We start from the raw sequence: 19,236 nt of genomic DNA, 5'->3' as shown, positions 1-19,236 counted from the left end.
TAATCTTCTTATAGTCCCTAAAAGCACTACATTGAAGGCATTCCAACTGTCTTTGATGACCCCGAATTGCCTCCCTACCTAATACTGTGAGCTGTCGGACCACACAATGTCTTTTCTTGGTCTTCCTGTCCTGGGCAAAGCACACATAGTCTCCTTGGTCCCGCAAGGATGCATTCTGGAGCTCCATGATCAAAATGTCATTTGTGCCATTAGAGACCTTCTTGGCATTCATTTTCCAAAGAGCATCCAAGTTCTTGCAAACAGGTGTGGGTAACTCTCCCGCATGGCTTGGCAGAGCCTGTGAGCTAATCTTGTACCACGTGAGGTCCTCAAACATAGTTCTGTCTGCAGAGCACCACAAAGACACACTCTCCTGCTCAGTTGGCTGGGCGTGAGGTTGCAAAGTGACTTTAGGGACCCCTGAAATATAAAACCCATGGTTAGAAAATGATGATTTAATTTGGGCAGCACACGATTCTCTCCTTGTTGTCTTCAGACTGCTATAAAGCATCAAGAAAAGTGAAGCTCTAGCAATCGCAGGCAATGTAATACAAGGAAACAATCAAACTAGACAGTTCTGGCCCCAAAATGTATTATTTTACCAAGATGCAGTCCACAGATACACATCAAATCTCCACTTTGAGCTCTAAACACAGTTTTTGAGGTTGAAAAAAAAAAATCCAAAACATATTCAAAGCAGATAATTATAACATGGAACTTTAAAAATTAGTTCCTCATTGACAAATCACACTCAATGACATTAAAGCTGTATTTATGAAAACAAATTAGCTCAGACTGAACTCTTTCACCTAGTCCAGTCAGCTAAAGCTTACCCATAAAACTAAGATGAACAGGCAGAATCAGCAGCATTGGGAGGAAACTGTCCCTATGCCATTATAATTCCCTCCAGAAAACTCAATGCTGTCCACTGTTCAGCACCAAGCCCCCTGAAGGAACCCCAAGAAGCCAAGTGCTAGGTTACACTTGGATGGTGGAGACATAATTATGATGCAGGACTTGTGGCTAAAAACAATGTGAAACCGTTCTGTCCCCTGAGGGAATGGGAGTGTCAGTTGCACTGACTTCACAGGAACCCAAGAGCTAGCGGAGGAGTCTTCATGTAGGAATGAAAGCACCCAGAGTCAGTCCAAGTCCTCTCCTGAAACACCATGCCACTCAGGAATGGCAAGGACCACAGAGTATCAGAGAGCTTAGCGCCCAGCTGGTTACAGACCCAACACCCCCCCACCCCCAACACAGAGTGGGACTTACTGGTCACGTGGAAGGAGATCACCCTCTCTCCTCTCCCAACTTTGTTGATGGCTTCACATTTGTACAAAGCTGACACATTTGCCGCCTGGATAACAAGGGTACTTACAGTCTATTAAAAAAAAAAAAGAAAAGAAAAGAAAAGAAAACCCAGGCCATAAACAAGGGAGGCTGTGTTTATGCACATGAATTCAGACTAAAATTCAACCTGTGAGAGCTTCGTACTCCATTCATACTACTGCACTGACCTCTCTCAAATCCACACAACTGTAATTACGCTTGCGTGGTTCATGCGTTACACAAAACAGACATTGGAAAACGAAAAGGAAATAGTGTTTTAACACTGTATGCATTTTCTATTTCCGCATTTGTAAAATCAGAATCACCTTACAACAGATGTACAGATTTAACGGCACACGTGTTTTACCATCCTGTGGTAAGACCTTACTAAGTCGATGGCACTTCTAAGAGTCGGTGGTGTTTTCAAACTAACTTCCTATGTTAGTATTTTATCATACAATTAATGGGACTGTCCATCTCCGATATCCCTCACATAAGATTGACCTCATGCTTCCATTCCATCCTTCTATCCTTCCAGAAAAGAAAGAGAGAGAGACTTTTCAAATTAAAGAACTTCAAACTCACTTTGTTTTTTCCTTCAATTATGGCAAATTGATTTTTGTTGACTTCAATTTTATTTCCCCCCTGGAAGTCATCCACATTTCTCCATCCTTTACAAGTATGTGGGTTTGTCATTAAGACGGAGTGGCTATAAGGAAGAAATAACAGCTCTTATTATGACTTAATTTTTCTTTCGTTCAAATCCACAGCAAGGAAAGGAGTCTGAGGTTGGTTATTATGTTCTTAGAAGTAACTTTCAGTGCACCCTACCGCATTACACGATTTGGCGCCAATTAAAAATAGGCCTCAGCAAAGAAGGAAGAGGTTCTAGGTAGATTCTTCCAGGATACAGGAGGGAAACAGCTATTCTGGGAACAAACCTCCATTCATAAATTGAATCGACAAGACAATTCAAGTTAATTTAGTTCAAAGGAAGACAAGGAAACTAAGAAGTCATTGGGCTTCTTAAAGTAATCTCCCTGGGACTGTGGCCTTTGTGTAGGAAATGGTCAGCATCTGAGGAAGAAACTAGTGGTGGCCATCTCAAAAACAACAACAGGAAGTGAACTGCTCGGGGTGGTAGTGGGTGGCTTGTTGTTTTGTCTTCCTAAGGATGTCTGGACTTGTGTGAGAACCTGATAAGCTGGGCCTGAGAATCCAAAGGCTGCAGCCAGGTCTGCCGCTCCCTCAGATCTAGCAGCTCTCCCTCCGAGATGGACCCTCTCCCAGATAAGAAGGAAAGAGAGCGGTATTCACCAGTTGACTGGTATAAGGAAAAACACCAAAGATTAGCAATTGGCAAAGTGAGCAAAAAGCCTGCATTCAGAAGGGTCTGCACACCAGGGCTAAGTTAGGAAGAGAAGGCTCGCTGATCTCAAGGTAGAACACCCCAAGGAAAGACATGTCCTGAAACGTAAGACATGGAGAAAGATGGCAAGATAGTAAAAGTATAACTTGGGGCATAACTTTCTTAGGAAGTGTCTTCCCAGGGTGGAATGGTGTTCTACCACAGTGTAGCTGCAAGAAATGCACAACAGCAGGCAAAAAGAGGACGTGGGCTACTCACGCGGGCTTGTAGGCGCATTCCTCCAGCTGCCAATACCAGCGAATGTGATGCGGCGGTGGGACAGAGTAGACCGTGCATGTCAGCATTTGCGTGGTGCCATACTGGTAAGAATCCACCAGAGATATCAGGGACTTCTCACCGATCTGCGGTGGGACTGGACATGGGGGAAACCACGTTATAATTGTCAATCCAATTTGAGGAACAGAAAGTGGAAGTTTTCATGAACTGAAGCCTATGTTTCTATAAGCATATGATTTTGCCCTCTTTTTCTTTTTCAAAGAACATCTAGATGGCGACATGGGAGATATGACTTCTCGTGATAACCATCATCCCCATAAGTGGAGGACTGTGTGCAAGTCTGTCCATCCTCTGCCTTAGTTTTTTCAGTCTGCGTCATAGGGATAACTCTCCTTGTGCTCCCAATCTCAAAAGACCAGAAAGAAAGAAACTCACTGGGACTAGCACAGCAAATACTTTAATTAAGTGCTAGCCATTTTTATAAGTGCTCTGCATAGGTTAATTCACTTAACCACACAGGAGAAAAATGAAACAGAAACATTAAATGACTTGCCCAAGGTAACCTGCTTCTCTTCCTTCTCCCTCCTCTTCTTCTACTTCCTTCCCTCCTTCCCTCCACACTCTCTCCCTCCCTCTCTCCCATTTCTTTCCTCTCCTCTCCCCCCTCCCTCTTTCTCACTTTTATTCTCTCATTCCTTTTTTTTTCTTTTTCTGGTTCCAAAGTCATTAATGCAAAACTATTCCCCTATCGCTATCAACTTAAAGCCTCAAATTATACTCTCAAATTTTGACTTTTTATGTTTATCTTATATAGCAGGGTAAATGCTAGGGTGAATCAAATGTTTAGTGACTTCATGAATTCTTGAGATGGGGTTATGTACAATGTTCATTTTTACATCTTTACTTTGTGTTCATTTTTTTCTCCCTACCCTACTCATTAGCTTTCCAGCTTCTCACCATTCCCCAATGTCTGATTCCTGAGTGGCTTCTGAGTGACATTTCTGGAACCTGTTCCCTTTAAAATACTCCCTGAAGCTGATGTCCCAGAAAAGAAATGAAGCAAAGCTCAGCAGACATACAGAGTGGTGGCATGATATATAGGGAAACACTTTAATTTACAAAAGAAGATCCTGAAGTTGTCATATGCCAGGCCAATATGGAGAACAAAGAATTCTAACAGAAAAGCATTTTCCAAACTGTGTTTGGGGCAAGAGATTAATGGATTTCCAGGGTGGGAAAGGGATGCTCTGGTCAAATATCTTTGTGAAACCCTCCATACTCTGTCTCTTTCCCTGGAGAATGGCAATATACATTAACACGTTAAATAAAGGTCCTGATAAGTTCTGCTATAAAGACACCTATTGTACATTGACTTAATATCTCCTACACTTACTTGACCATGATACTGTTTTATTCCCCTCCCAGAACACTTTCAGTTTGGAAAAACAATGTTCAAATCATCCTTATCAAAAACTTAGTATCTTCCCTTTCTAGCCTCAGAGTCAGATAGATCTTAGACTCCTGTTTAAGAAGAAAAAAATTAAGTTCCAACAAGCAAACAATGTCAACCTGCAAAAGCCTTCTGAGTTGGAACCTGTCTTTGCATCATACTAGCAGCTTCCCACAAAATTCAAAAAGACTCTTGCACATTTGCATGCCAGGTGCAATTTCATGAGACAGTTTCATGAGATAAGAGCAAAGGTAGTACAACAACGGTCCCTGTAGGCATTCTTATTGCACAGCATATAGCCATCAAGTCTATCGTCTATGTGAATACCGCACCTGACACCAAACAGTCCATTTACACGGCCTCTTAAGCAAACATATCCAGAGCGCACTGCCCTACACCCCCATTTCAACTCCACTGCTCTAGATCATTTTTAAAAATAGGAGCCTATTCATGATGGGAATGAGGCAACAGATGACAAAGGAAAGGTGGCCTGGCTGTTTAAGAAGATATAATCGTACTATTTATAATTAATTTGGGGCAGAGAAGGAAAACTGAATAAACTCACCATTCACAACCAGAGACACCATGTGGCTCTGTCTGTCCTTTGATAGGGGGTTTGTGAGGATGACAGTGTAATTTCCTGTATCTTTTTCACTCACTTCCGTAATAACCAGTTCCTTCTCCCCTTTTATTGTGTGATTGGACTCAATGGGTTTTCCATTTTTATACCTTGGAGGAAAAAATTCCCAGGAATGAGTTAATAATTTAAGGGTTTGCTTTCAGGTGGAACAACATTTTGCATTTATGTGCAATACTTACCATTTTATTTCAGGGGTAGGGTAAGCAACGTACTTCACAGGGACTTTAACACGGTCTCCCACTGTGGCTTCCACCAAAGATTCCATGCTACTATCAAAAGCAATAAAAGGTTTTTCTGGGAGAAAAGAAAAATAATTATTCTCACAAATGTCAACTTATTATAAATGGTCATTTGGTTTAGTTTTTCATTTCAAGTGAAGAGTCAAAGATCTGGGGAGTCTGAGTTGCCACGGGGCAGGGATTTCCCCACACTTCCTTTCCTTGGGCACGGTCCAGCTTCTCCCACACAATTGGCCTCTGCATTTGCTTTCCTCTCTCTCCAGGTGCACAGTGCGAGCCTACTCTACAGACTGCTCAAGTTTCAGTTCAAGAGTTTGCTCCTCTGGGAAGCCTTCTCCAAGTCCTCCTGGGACCTTAGGAAGCTCCTTCTCTACTCCCATGGGACCCTATCCCTTCCCGCCATACGTCCCAGGACTCAGTCCTCAGCCACTTCTCTTTAGCTACACTTTCCTCCAGGCTCAGCCATAAAGTGCCATCCACATTACTACCAAACTTGTATTTCTTCTTCTGACTTCTCTGGGTTCAAGGTGTATATATTAAATATCTCTATTTGGATGCTTAGTGGGCATGTCCAAATAAACAGACCTAATACTGTTTCTCCAAATCTTACTTTCCTGTCAGTCTTCCCTCTCTCAGTAAATAAAACCACCAATCACTCACTAGCTCACACTAATTCAAATCATCTTCTATTCTTTTTCTCTTACCCCACCCCCCACAACCACTGAGTCAAAAGGCAGATCCTGCTGGTTCTATCTTCAAAAATACATCCGGAATCAGATCACTTCCCCAAGCCACTCGCCATCTCTCACCTGGATGCCTGCAACTAGCCCCCCACTGATGTCCTTACTTCTGCCCTTACTTCCCTAAAGTATTTCTCAAAAAATACATAGTAATCCTACAAAAACATAAACCCAGAGCATGTCTCTGCTCAAACCCTTCTATGAATTCCCATATTATAAAATCCAAAATCTTTACCAAGGCCTATAAGTTGGGTGCCATATGAATTATCACCTAAACTGAGACATTTATGTGTTATTATGTGACATTATTATAAGTGGAAGAGAATAAATAAGAAATTAAGTTATTTGTTCAAAGCCCCAAAGACAGCAATTAAATCCAGGCCTCCCCAATTACAAAGCCCATGAATAAACACAGGCCTCTCAGCCTTGCCATAAAATGAAAATTTTAAAACTATCTTAGATCATAATACCTTGCTTATTATACTACTAATCATAGCATCAACAACAATCACAAGTAAAACTTAGTAAGTGCTTACTGTATCAGCTCACCTCATTATTAAAGTTGGGATTTGAACCCAAATTGTGTTTTTGACCTCTAGGTCATATGGTCTCCCTCCCTAGCAGGAGCTCAAAAATGTCTTCTGAATGAACAAAGTAGGAATCAATAGCCGACCTAAATTTATTTAAATTATCTCACTTTTCAAGGCACTGCATAACTCCAAAGGAGATCTTAGCTTACCGTGGACCCTCACTGACGTGTTGCTCTTCACAGTCATCATCCCACTGGAAGCTTCACAGATATACTGCCCTTGGTCGCTTCGGGTTACACCATCTATAGTCAAGATGCTCAAAAATTTCTTCATCTCACTCCCAGACTGGGTTTTTAGGTCCCGGATGACAACGTTTTTATGCCGATGCTGAAAAAGAGTTCACTGAACTTTCAAAGTCTCGCACACCATTACCTGGTAGCTTTTAGATACCCACAAGATCAAGCCTTGGCCCTTGGAGAACACTATTCATGCCAAAAATAAGGGATCTCAGAACATTTTATACCATCGAGACAACCAATATATTTGGTCTCAGGAGAAATAAATGGGACCAACTGAATTAAGGTTTTTAAGGATGAGATGGATATGTAGTGCAGAAATACAAGCAAATATGACCACTGCTTAAGGAGAAGTGGGTTTTATGCCCTCTCTTGAAGACAAATTCCCTTAGAGGGAAAATAGAACAAAGACTTTGGACCACAGAGAAATAATGCAACCTGAAAAGATGTAACCTAGAGAAAATTCATCCTCACAGCCTGATGGGAACAGAGTGGGACAAAGTTCTTGGCGTTGCGTTCTTTCTCCATGGATGCTATATGTTTTGCAGTTCTTTTAAACTCTGTGTGTGTGTGTGTGTGTGTGTGTGTGTTTAGGGCCTTACATTTTATCTGGCCAGAGAGGTCCCTATCTCTCAAGTCAACTCCATTGTGGCTTATTATCAAAGTATTGAGAGGCCTGGCTTTGAATTGTTAGTGTTACCTTCGAAGAAGGGTATTCCCAGTTGAAATCAATCCCCACATTTAGTTCAGTCCTTGCTGTACAGTTTAAGACAAGCCTCTCTCCAACAGACAGCTCAACTTCAAGAGGGGGGCTGACAACCACATCATAAATCTTATACCCTGGAACAAGGAAATTGAAAACACAGAGAAAGAAAAAACAAATCTATAACTTAGCACGTACTTGTTCAAAAATGATGCAGCTTCAAAATGTGCCACATCTTTTTTCCCTGAGGGCCTCACCAATACTTGGTACCCCCCAGCAAAGCGGCCTACAGAGACTTACAAAGCGAAACTACAGAGACTTACAAAGCAAAACTACATCTCAAAGATGTAGCTCAGTGGCTAGAAAAGCAGTATTTTTAAATAGTCAATAGCCAACAAAGCCATCCTTAGTAAATTATAGAGCTTTCCATAAAATAGGTATAATTAAAAGAACTGATGCCAAGCAACGTTCTTAACATTGAATTTTCCATAAAATATGCTCCAATAATAACACTCTTTTCCATCCTTGCTTTTGGCAAGAAAATAGAAAAACTCAATTATGCATAGGTTTATTTAGTAGAGAAGAGTAGATGTAATGGATTGCCCCCACACTAGATCTTGAATTAATATATTTTTCAATATCCTTTGTCCTTCACCCAATACCTTAATCTCCAAGATCTTAATATAGGAAGCTATTCTTTAATGTCTGATTTAATGATACTGAAAGAAACGGTCCACTTACCTACAACCACAACTATGTACATAATAGACTGGTAAGTTTCATCATTAATTTTTGCTTCACAGAAGACCATTCCAGCATAGCTGATCATGTAGCTGGGGATAGTAAAGCCTCTCTTACTGTCCCAGGAAATTCTGTTACCATCAGGAACAAACCTCTTTTCTGGATACCTCTGGGTAGAAAAGAAATATCAAATATTGAATAAAGTGCTATCCAAAAGTGAAAATCATATAAAATGATCAGTAAAGAATTCATCACTAAAGAATATAAACTGGTTTTGGTTTTATTGTCATTTTGACCCTTCCCAGAGGATCTTTAAAACATATGGTTGATAATATATTACATATAGGCTATCCACCTTAACATTATGAAAACATGAGAAATGATTGAAAAAGATGTAACTTACAGCACAAAGTGATACATTGAGGTTGGAAATGGACCCAAGACATGGAATCACCACAGTTTTGTTTTTCTTCTCAGTGATGTAAACAACTTCATGTTGGTCACTAACAGAAGCAATAAATGGAGATCTGTAATCTGGAAGAAAAATCAATTCTCTTAGTTAATGGCATTTACTGAAAAGTTGATTTTGCTTTCAGTTCATAAATTCTAACCAGAGAAGCAAATGATTGAGAATGACATTTCACAGCAGGCAAAGGAATCCACAGACTGGTCCGCTGGTAGATCTCTGGCTCCAAAGATATGCTGCAGAAAGGGTGTGTGTGTGTGTGTGTAAAAATCTGAAAGAAAACTCCTAGAATGAAATTGACTCCTTTCATTAGGATCATCAACAAGTAGAATATATTTTATAGGTTCCACATTGAAACAGATGGATCATTATAATTTTTTTCAAAATGAAGGAGCATACTTCATTTTTCATATACATTTTCATGTACACATGTACATTCTTCATAGACACTAAATATTTTTCAAGTACGTTAATTTAAAGTAAGGTTTTAAATTTTAAATTAATTTTGAAGTTAAATCTGTACTTTACCTACTGAATTTTATTGATGCTTTAAAAAAAAGGCATATTCTCTTTTTAAGCAAATAATGTCCAAGGGCCATGAAAATAAAGCAATGGATTCCAAAGGACCTTTAAAATAAGCAGAAAATAACTTTTTGATTCAATTATTCAAGAGAAAAAAATGATGTGGATTTTTTAAGATTGTGAACACTAGGTATGAGATTCTTTATAAAATAATGTTCAGTGGTTTTGAGTTCAGTTTAAAATTCAGCAACCATTAAATCTTCAATGATAAAAACTCAAAAAAAAACCCATGGTAAAAAGTGAGAGGAAAACAAAAGATATTTTAATGTCATTCAAACATTGTTCCTAGTGAATACACCTCTGGAAAAATAGTCCACTCCCCAGAGACACAGTACAGAGACTGTGAAATCGTACTTGAAATCTCACAGAGATAATGATTCAGACTGCTATGCCCAACACACCTGATCGAGCATTTCCAGAGCTCTTCAGGATGTCTGGCCAAAGTAAAGAAAGAGTTAATTAAACCAAAGGGAGAAAGGCAGCTAATTCCCTGCAACAGCAGAAGTTTGATTTCCTTCCCAGCTGGAAAGCACAGAAAGACAGCCAATCCAGCCCACCACATGCCATAGCCATTATCTTATGAGGCCAAGACCCACTTCCTGGCTCCATCCATTGCTGGAGGGAATGGGGTCAGAAGACTAAGGAAGCAAGGTAGGGACCAGAAGGGACATTAAAGGGCCTTCCATAAGGAATACTTCAGTGCTTTCTTTCTCATTGTTAAACCTCATGACAAAAATCTTGGACAGCTCATCTCCTAGAACATTAGGCTTAGACAGGAAGCAGAATTTAATGGTATACCCAAAGACAGGCAATGCATAAATAAACAGTGCCAGGGATTGCTACTTCTGAATCTTACCTACTTTCATCCACATACTATGAAATATTACCAAGCTTGCTTACAGAACAAGTCCTTGGAAGCTAAGTTAACCCCTTACGTAAGACTAAAGCTATTCAGTAAATCAGTTCTATTTCAGTATTCCAAAAAAAGGAAATAAACAAAAGAAACCCAAACAACCACCCATCCTCTCAAAATAAAATATTTACTGTAACTCGTGAAATGAATTTTCACATGTCTTCAGGTTTCCTGACTTGGGGAGAAGGAAATAACGAGATACTATGGGAGAGATTCATCTTGTAGTATTTCCAGACAGGCTAAAAGCAGGAAATCCTTGCAATCTTCTGAGAAAGCCTGATCTCCCAAGACTGCCAGATCAAAAGGAGCCAGAAATTCTCAAAGATCTGAGCCTTGTCTCTTTCAAATTCTACAGAGGAAGGAGGAGGGCACAGAATTCTATCTTGGACTGTGCTCACCCTGGGCAAAAAAAATTCTCAAATATTGTGCAGTCCAGGAATGACATACGTTATTTTGATGTAGTCTCCATTTTCCCATGGCACTGACCATATTGCACTATTGATGTGTAAATGGAGATATCCAAGTGTGTTTCCCAATTCTAATGAAATTCCCTGTTCTATAAAAGATGCTTCTGGAAAAATGTCTAAGCCATCTTCACCTGTCTCAAATCCTCTGGGGTGCAAAAAATTTATACAAATATATAAATAAAATGTCTAAACAACTCATTTTCACTGAAAAGAAAAATATTTAGTATACCCAAGCAAAGTTCTAACTAATTAGTACTAATTATTATTAATTAGTACTAATGTTAGTAACACTAATATTCCCCAAAATTGTATGACAGAATTATAACTATCATCAGTCAGGTTGGGTTTCCACATGAAAATTAACATAGTATAAGATTTTTGAAACACTAAAGAAAAATAATTTCTATTGTACAAACTAAATACGTGTAACATTGTGTTTTATTCTACATGGATGTTAAATTGACCTTCAAGGTGTCAATCCCAAATTGCAAACTCTAGAAAGATGTTGTATATCATCCAATACCTCAGACCACACAAGCAAAGGAAAGAAACACTGCCCTCAAAAAGCCCTTTGAGGTAGTATCTTCATTTGCACAAGAGGATGGAAATTGTTTTTCACAAAGTGTAAGTCAGAAAAGAAAAGTTCTCATGTATATAAAATCTCCAGAGCCCTTGGCTGTTTCCCTGCACATTCTTGAGAAAATCTCCTACCCTCTTGTAGATAACCTATCTCTCCACAGAAACCTCTCTGTAACGCACCCCTGAACCCCCCTTTTCAAGGATTTCAGGTTCTTTTTCTCAAACACCAGAAGGCTTTTCATAAATCCCCATAGCCAATTGTGAACACAGATTTCCCTTAGAAACAAAGAGCAGAACCACACTAACTGGGCAAGAGATGTAACAGGCCCAAGTTCCAGGACAAAGCAATGAATCTGATTCTCAGAGGAAACCTTGAGAGAAAAGAACTTTGTGTATTCCTGTTGGCAAACAGCCTTTGGAGCGAGCCTTTTGTCACACTCCATTGTCCTCGATTCTTCCCTGCCTGTGGTGTTTTAAACCTGGTAAATCAGCTTGGGAAATGAATTTGATGTAACTACTTACCTTGAACATGGACATAAATGGTTGAGGCCTTGTCAGTGTCCCGGTAGAAGCACTTGTAGGCTCCAGTATCATTTCCAATCACTTTTGGGATTGTGAGCGTCTTACAGAAGGGGCTGTCCTTGCATTCAGTCACTGCCACTCTTTTCTCAGAGCCACTCTGATTGTTGGGCCAGAGCCAGTCCAAGTCCCTCTCTCCACTGAAAAATTAATTCCAGGGAAGTAATCATAGGTAATGCCACACTATGAGGCTGTTTCTAAGAAAACAGAAGGTTTGTTTCTCAAACTTATATAAACTCAACAGATAGATTGACAGCCTTCTACCAATGACAGACTGAATGGGCAAATGACAAGAAGCCATAAACTCAGCTTCAGACACCACTTATAAGAATTCCCGAGTTTTCTACTAGTTAATTTATTCACTCAACAGATATTTCTTAAGCAGGTGTTATGTGCCAAGTATTGTTAAAGTCTGGGGACACAACAATGAACAAATCAGGCAAAAATCAATGCCTTTATGGAACTTCAGTCTGTTAAAAGAAACAGGCAATGAAATAGTAAGTAAACCTCAATGAAGCTGAATTTTTTTTAGTAGAATTTATGGTGTAAGTAAGGTGGTGATAAGTACTGTGGAGAAAATATAGAATATGCAAAGAGTACGGAGTTCTGGAGGGAGGGGGCCTGATGAAGCCATATAAACACAGGGAAGAACAGTATTCTAGGCAGAGGGAAGAGAAAATGTAAGGGCCTTGAGACAGGAGTATCTGGAGTATCAGGGGAAGGTCAAAGAAGCCAGAGTAGTCAGGTAACAGTGGCAGACAGGAAAATAAGAAGTGAGTTCAGAAGGAAGAGGGTGCAATTGTTTCAGAGCCTCACAGAACCTTATACAGACTGCATTCAAACAAAGATTATTTTCATTGCAGCATTTCCCTGCAAAGCCCTAAGAAAGTCCACATTTATAAAAAAAAAAAAAAAAAAGGCAACATCATTGATACTTCTTTCAAAGAATCTGAACTTTCCACAAAGTTGCAGCTACATGAGCAAAGTTACCTTAACACACTCCATGGCTTTTTCAGGACCTAAAAAATTCTTTTGAATAGGTTTTAAAAGAAAGTATGGGATCTTCGGGGATTTTTTTTTTTTTTTTTTCAGATTTTATTTTATTTTATTTTTTTTTCCCTTTTTATTTATTTTTTTTTCAGCGTAACAGTATTCATTCTTTTTGCACAACACCCAGTGCTCCATGCAAAACGTGCCCTCCCCATCACCCACCACCTGTTCCCCCAACCTCCCACCCCTGACCCTTCAAAACCCTCAGGTTGTTTTTCAGAGTCCATAGTCTCTTATGGTTCGCCTCCCCTCCCCAATGTCCATAGCCCGCTCCCCCTCTCCCAATCCCACCTCCCCCCAGCAACCCCCAGTTTGTTTTGTGAGATTAAGAGTCATTTATGGTTTGTCTCCCTCCCAATCCCATCTTGTTTCATTTATTACCCTCTGTTATTGAAGATGGGTAAGAGGAAAATCCACCAAGAAATGTGTCCTCAGTTAGCAAAGCTGGAGAAATAGCACAATTACTGTATCTTTTCCCAAGGGCTGGATATGGGTTACCTACCCTTGATAAGCGGACGAGAGTTTCCTTTGCAGTCTACAGTCTGAAATAGATCTGTGTCATGTTGACCACTGGTGTTCATCAAGTGTAAGCAATGGCAGTAAGATGCCCAAGGTTCTCCGTGGACCCCTGGCTCTCTTATCAAAGGACAATATCACCTCCCCACATCTCTGCCGAAGACACACTGAGAGGTTCCTGAGAAGTCTCCAGGTCACTGCATTAAACCCCCAAGTCTTCTACCTTTCCTTTGGGGGTTGGGGCTATGACACAAAATCTAAATGTTTCTCCCTTTCAAAGAACTTGGCTTCCCCAGTTAGCAAAAAATCAACAGTACGACTTCTTGCTAGCAAATCTTGCTAGGAAAATTCCAGAACGTCAAGCCGAAGCATGAAGTCTGTTACCTGTGCAGAACATGCACTCAGTGATATTAATGGCCGAATATCACACTGCTACTACAGTCATAATTTCATCATAAAGCAAAATTCCTGGCAAGGGCTAAACAAATGTCCAAGAGCCATTCTGAATATAACAAATATGGCCCCAAACTCCTTCTACTTCATCCCTTAAGGGTAAGAGGGAAAATCCTCAATTTCACTTATTTATTCAATATTTATCGAATGTCTACTATTTACTGTGTGTGTGTGTGTGTGTGTGTGTGTGTGTGTGTGTGTACAGAGAGGAGCAGGAAAACAATTCCAGAAAAATCATACAAAATTTCTGAGAGAAGAGCTTTCTCATTTTTCATTATTAAGTCATTTATTAAAAACCTCACTACTTACAATTACTACAACTCTACTACAATTCTGTTTATGTAGATTATTTTTCCCTCAATAAACAATGAGTTACTTAACATAGGAAATCTGAATCTAAAATGAATCCTTACCTGCAAGTAATATGAAGTGTTGTGTTAGCCATAATTGTAAGTATGTCTTTCTGGACGCTGAGTCTGGGTGGATCAGGGGAAACACTAGGCAGACCTAGAAACAAATTAAATAAATGAATATAGCTGCCACTGAGTCAGACCCAATAGGAAACACCTTCCATAAACAATGCACACTCTATACTTTAAAAGGCCTCTTCAGCAATTCATTGTGTAAAACTGTGAATTTACTTTTCACCATTCCCAGTAAAAGTTCACAAACTGTGTCATAACAGGAAGAATGGGCAGATGGTCATAAACCAACACAAAAGTTCTGCAATTCATGGATCTGGGGTGGAGTTCCTGTTTTCCTGCATTGCCAACTTCAAGGTCTTACAAAAGGATATAGGACATTGAAACCAAATGAACCTTCATCTGATGATCTCACTCCCTTGGGAAAGGACCCCCTGACATTTCTTATAAAGCATAGGATGCACACAGTTGACTAAATTGCTGATTAATGAATACCACTAAGAGAGATTTCTATACAGTTCATCTATGTACCCTGAAGGGGGGAGGAGGGCCCATGACATTGTCTCATTTTCCTTTATCAATTTTCTAGTGCACTTCCTCTGGTAACTGAACTGCCAAAGTTGGAAAGCTGTACATTAAAACTAGGTGAGAGGAACTTGGGGGACAGGGGACATTCACTAGTGTCCATATGATATACCTACTAATACACTTTTCCTTAGAGAATGGAACTAAAAAAGTGTGATACTAATGAATTAAAATTGGGGAATCTCAAGTTATTAATCAAAGCTCTGAGCTCTTCCTGATATCAAGCTTAGGATACAAGAAGCTGTCTTTACCTAAAAATACCACAGGACAGATTCCTCACCATGGATCACTCCCCAGCAAGAAAACAGAGTTCTTTGTGAACTACAAGTGAAGAGCTAGTAAATGATGAAAATCTATCAGAGAAAGAAAAACTGTCTGTTACGCTAGGGCCTTAATAACAAGATCTCCAAAACATCACTTTAAAAAGTGATGGATGCTGGGTAAGGACGCAGGCTTCATATGATCCTTAACTCACATTGACTAAGAACAAACTACTCTCTACCCAAAGAAAATGGAAACACTAATTCAGAAAGATACGTGCACCCCTTTATCACAGCATTATTTACACTAGCCAAGATATGGAAGCAACCTAGTGTCTGTCCATCAATAGATGAGTAGATAAGAAAGATGTAAATGTCATGGGATATTACTCAGCCATAAAAAAGAATGGAACTTTGCCATTTTGCAGCTACGTGGATAGAGTTAGAGAGTATTATTCTAAACAAAGCATGTAAGTCAGAGAAAGACAAATACCAAAGATTTCGCTCATTTGTGGAATTTAAGAAACAAAACAAACAAATAAAAAACAGACTCTTAAATATAGAGAACAAGCTGATGGTTACCAGAGGTGGGGGAGAGGGGATGCGAATTAAGAGCACACGTATCGTGATGAGCACTGAGTAATGTATAGAACCGATGAATCACTACATTGTAGAACCAAAACTAATAGAACACTGTATGTTAATTACACTAGAATTTTAAAAATAAGTAAATAAAAACATTTTTAAAAAGAACCACTGACTCTCGAGGCCTAAACTGGCACTGATCTTGGTGGGTAAATAAGACAATATTAGCAAATATGAAAAAGTATGAGTAAAGAGAGTGAGCAAATATCCAGTGCAAATATCCCATATATTGAATCTGTGGACCTCAATGTGAACAGCTGCAGACAAAATGAATAACTGCTCACACCTATTCCTTCACGCTCACCCAGATGTGCAAAGTAGACTGCTGACACAATTGTAGATTTGTTGATCAGTATCATCGGGGTTTTTTTAAGAAAAAAACCTAGAAATTAAGTTATATTAATAAATCTCAGAAACTAATTGGTATCAGTACTGATTTGTGTTTGGGCTAGTAATTCTTAAACTTTAGGATGTGTAAGATATCCTGAGCCCTACAAATCTGCATTTTCACAAATATTTCAGATGATGCGATCACCCACAGTCATGGGACGCTCTTGGATAGCTATTGACCTGGCTTCTCATGTTCAGTTACTTAGCATAGCACTTTTCAATATGGGAAGAAATAACTGCACCCAAAGTAGATAAACAATATTGTAAAGTGTTTAAAAGCAATAGAAAAGACTTTTAATGATGGAGTCTCACTTTAAGAAAAGGAAAATGAAAACAACTCATTTGGATGAGTACAAGTATCAAACCTGTCTGGGAAACACTAGGTTAAGAAACACACTGAAAACAGTAACTTAACACAATGTGTACAATGATCCAAATGAGAAGGAACCTAATTATTCGGGCACACTTACGTGAGAAAAAAAATGGTATTAAAAAAAAGCTCTAAATAAGCCATGTTCGTCCTACCACCAAAATAAGAGGTTCTTTGAAGATCTCTCATAAGTGATTATCACAGATTATCTCATACTCTGGACACACTTTCTTACGTTCAAAAAATTAATTAAAGATATGCTCTCCATGCAGAGGAAGCTAAGACAGTACCATACTATTCTAGAGACATGTATACAACAAAAATCTTTTCAACAAGGCTTTATCAATAATGATCACTTCAAATTCCTATCTGTAGACCAACCAACATTCAATTTTGTTCTGCTCCATTAAGCTTCATTCCTTTTCTTTGGCAAGTTTAAGTTCTACTCTTTGGAAAATTCTAGAGAAATAACTATAAGAAGCACATATGCTGCTACTCAATAAAAAGCCCTTCTATGTTCAAATTCCCTAACCAAAATTAATTAATTTGTGCACTATTACCCTTCCAGCTCAAAGACAGGAAGGAAAAACAACAGTGCCTCTGTCTCTAGAATTTGATGGCACCAATTACAGCCCAATCCAATTAAGCAAGTCACACACTCCAAAAGGGCAACCTCATCATTATATTCAGGACAACCCGATTACAGTTACTAATGCTGCGCTATGAAACACCCCAGGCTTAGAAGCAACTCACTTCTTTGTAGGATACAGAACAGCCACATGTTCCAGACCATAAAGGGGGAGAGAGAGGTCTTGTCAGGGACAAATGAGCGTCCCTGGTGGAGCTGGCCCGATGAACCAAGTCATTATTAAGAAAATTTAATAACTATAGACAGATGATCTTGTTACTGTATATGAGTGTATTTTTTTAAGACATGTGATTCTTTCATTTCAATATAAGGAATTTCTCTCTGAATTATTTGACTTGTTTTCCCCTCCACCTTCTCCCCTTCCTCGCCCTTCAAAGAGTGGAAATCTGGAAATCAGCAAACTGTGACTACGGAAAAAAGATATGAGAAGGGGGAGTCTGGCGAGCAAAGCGAAGAGAGAAAGGCAGACATTAATTGCATCAAGAGCAAGGGTGTTCCTACTCCTGAAGGAGTCTGAAATATACGTGGCAAGGAAAGCGCGGAGTGGAGCTCAATCTAGCTAACTAGTCCGGCAGAGTAAGTTTTCAGAACGTGAACTTCTGACCATGCGCTTATCCCAAGGACCAAAGCTTTGAAAGGTAACTGTTAACTTGGAGACATTTGGGGAGGCTGTCACAACCCGGGCTCAGAGGCCAATTTCACCTTCTCTCTGCAAGGGGAGTAGCATCTGGCACCAAAGAAGGGAAAAAAGTTTCCCTGGACTGCACCTCATACAGTGGGTATGTTTGTGGGTTCCGACCAGAAGGGAACAGCACACCGGGGTCCGCTGGATTCCTGCAGAAGCAGAGCGGAGTGCACGGTGCATGCGATCCGAGCAACCCGGTTTGCGCTCCCTGCAAGGCGTCCTTCCCCGCGCCTGGGCTGGGACCGTGCAACCAGCGGGACAAAGTTCCACCGCCGGGCACCTCCTGCCTGCCAACCCCGGGCGCCTGCCTTCCCACACCCGCCTCTCCAGAGCCTGAGGGTGTGTCGGCCCCACAGCGCTCGCTCTAGCCGAGGCCCGGTCGGAGACCAGAGTCGGGGCGGCGTGGGGAGGAACTGGGCTCGGGGGACCACCAAATCTCTGGATAATCTTAAGCCAATCAAAGAGCCTCAGTTTCCTCATTGGTAAATGAAAAAAATACAAAGTGTCAAGTCACTTTTCATCTTTCCAGCTCTCTGATTCCGAGTAAGATCCGGCCTCCAGGACCTCTCCGCATCCCCCCATCTCTCCGCCCGCACCCGACCTTTCCGCCGTCCTGCTAGGGAGTGGGGCTTCTTACCCACTGAGGCAGCCCTGGTCTCCACGCAGAGCCACAGAGCGATGGCCAGCAGCGCCTTGCTCTCCATCCCGCACCTAGCGCCCGGCGCAGTGCCCAGGACCCGGGCGCCGGTTCTTTCTCCCTGGGCCTGCCCCGCGAAGAAGGCGCGGAGGTGGACCGAGCGCCGTAGTGCAGGACTGTGGGCGCAAAGGGGAGGGTGCCCTGGCTGCGGTCACGGCTTGCCGGAGCGTCTGCGGGGGCCCGGGAGGAGAGGAAATCCCCGCTGCGCGACCGCTCCGGGCTTTCGGCAGCGCGCAAGGGATGCTCTGCGCGGGCAGAAGAAACACAACCACCCACCGCCAGCTCTCCCGGGGTCCCGGGACTCAGTGCTGTGCGAGAGCTGGAAGTCGAAACTCTAGAGCTTGGGGGCGGGACTGTGAGGGGCGGGGCCGGGGCGGGGTTCCCCTCGGCCGCCGGCCCCGCCTCTCAGCCGGGTACCAGGCCGGGACCCGCTGCTTCTTGTGCGGATTAGGTCTCCCGGTCTCCCCGCTGGCCTGGGACTGCATGTGGCCCCGAAACGTCCCGGGCGCACCCGAAATTCCATTTCGGGTAGAGATGACAGGTCACCCGTAAGGGCTTCCGAGACACTCCAAGCTTCATTAAGCTTCATTAGCATCCGAGAGGCGGGTGGAGGCT

General features: G+C 41.1%; 1 protein-coding gene across 1 annotated transcript in view; it reads right to left on the bottom strand.

Annotated features, from left to right (window-relative positions):
- KDR (kinase insert domain receptor) overlaps positions 1–18,912 on the bottom strand; it is a 43,629-nt gene extending 24,717 nt beyond the window's left edge. The window contains exons 1-13 of the mRNA XM_045997670.1: positions 18,562–18,912; positions 14,332–14,425; positions 11,843–12,039; positions 8,717–8,847; positions 8,314–8,482; positions 7,570–7,709; positions 6,783–6,960; positions 5,244–5,358; positions 4,990–5,153; positions 2,957–3,110; positions 1,915–2,038; positions 1,273–1,381; positions 79–420 (exon numbers count right to left, since the gene is read on the bottom strand). Coding sequence (XP_045853626.1) covers positions 79–420; positions 1,273–1,381; positions 1,915–2,038; positions 2,957–3,110; positions 4,990–5,153; positions 5,244–5,358; positions 6,783–6,960; positions 7,570–7,709; positions 8,314–8,482; positions 8,717–8,847; positions 11,843–12,039; positions 14,332–14,425; positions 18,562–18,628 — 1,984 coding nt within the window. The 5' untranslated portion in view covers positions 18,629–18,912. The remainder of the gene's footprint in view (positions 1–78; positions 421–1,272; positions 1,382–1,914; positions 2,039–2,956; positions 3,111–4,989; positions 5,154–5,243; positions 5,359–6,782; positions 6,961–7,569; positions 7,710–8,313; positions 8,483–8,716; positions 8,848–11,842; positions 12,040–14,331; positions 14,426–18,561) is intronic.
- Positions 18,913–19,236: the final 324 nt, after the last annotated feature.

This window comes from Meles meles, chromosome 2 (genome assembly GCF_922984935.1).
Source record: "Meles meles chromosome 2, mMelMel3.1 paternal haplotype, whole genome shotgun sequence".
Taxonomy (NCBI): domain Eukaryota; kingdom Metazoa; phylum Chordata; class Mammalia; order Carnivora; family Mustelidae; genus Meles; species Meles meles.
This window is presented reverse-complemented; position numbering and strand designations above follow the sequence as displayed.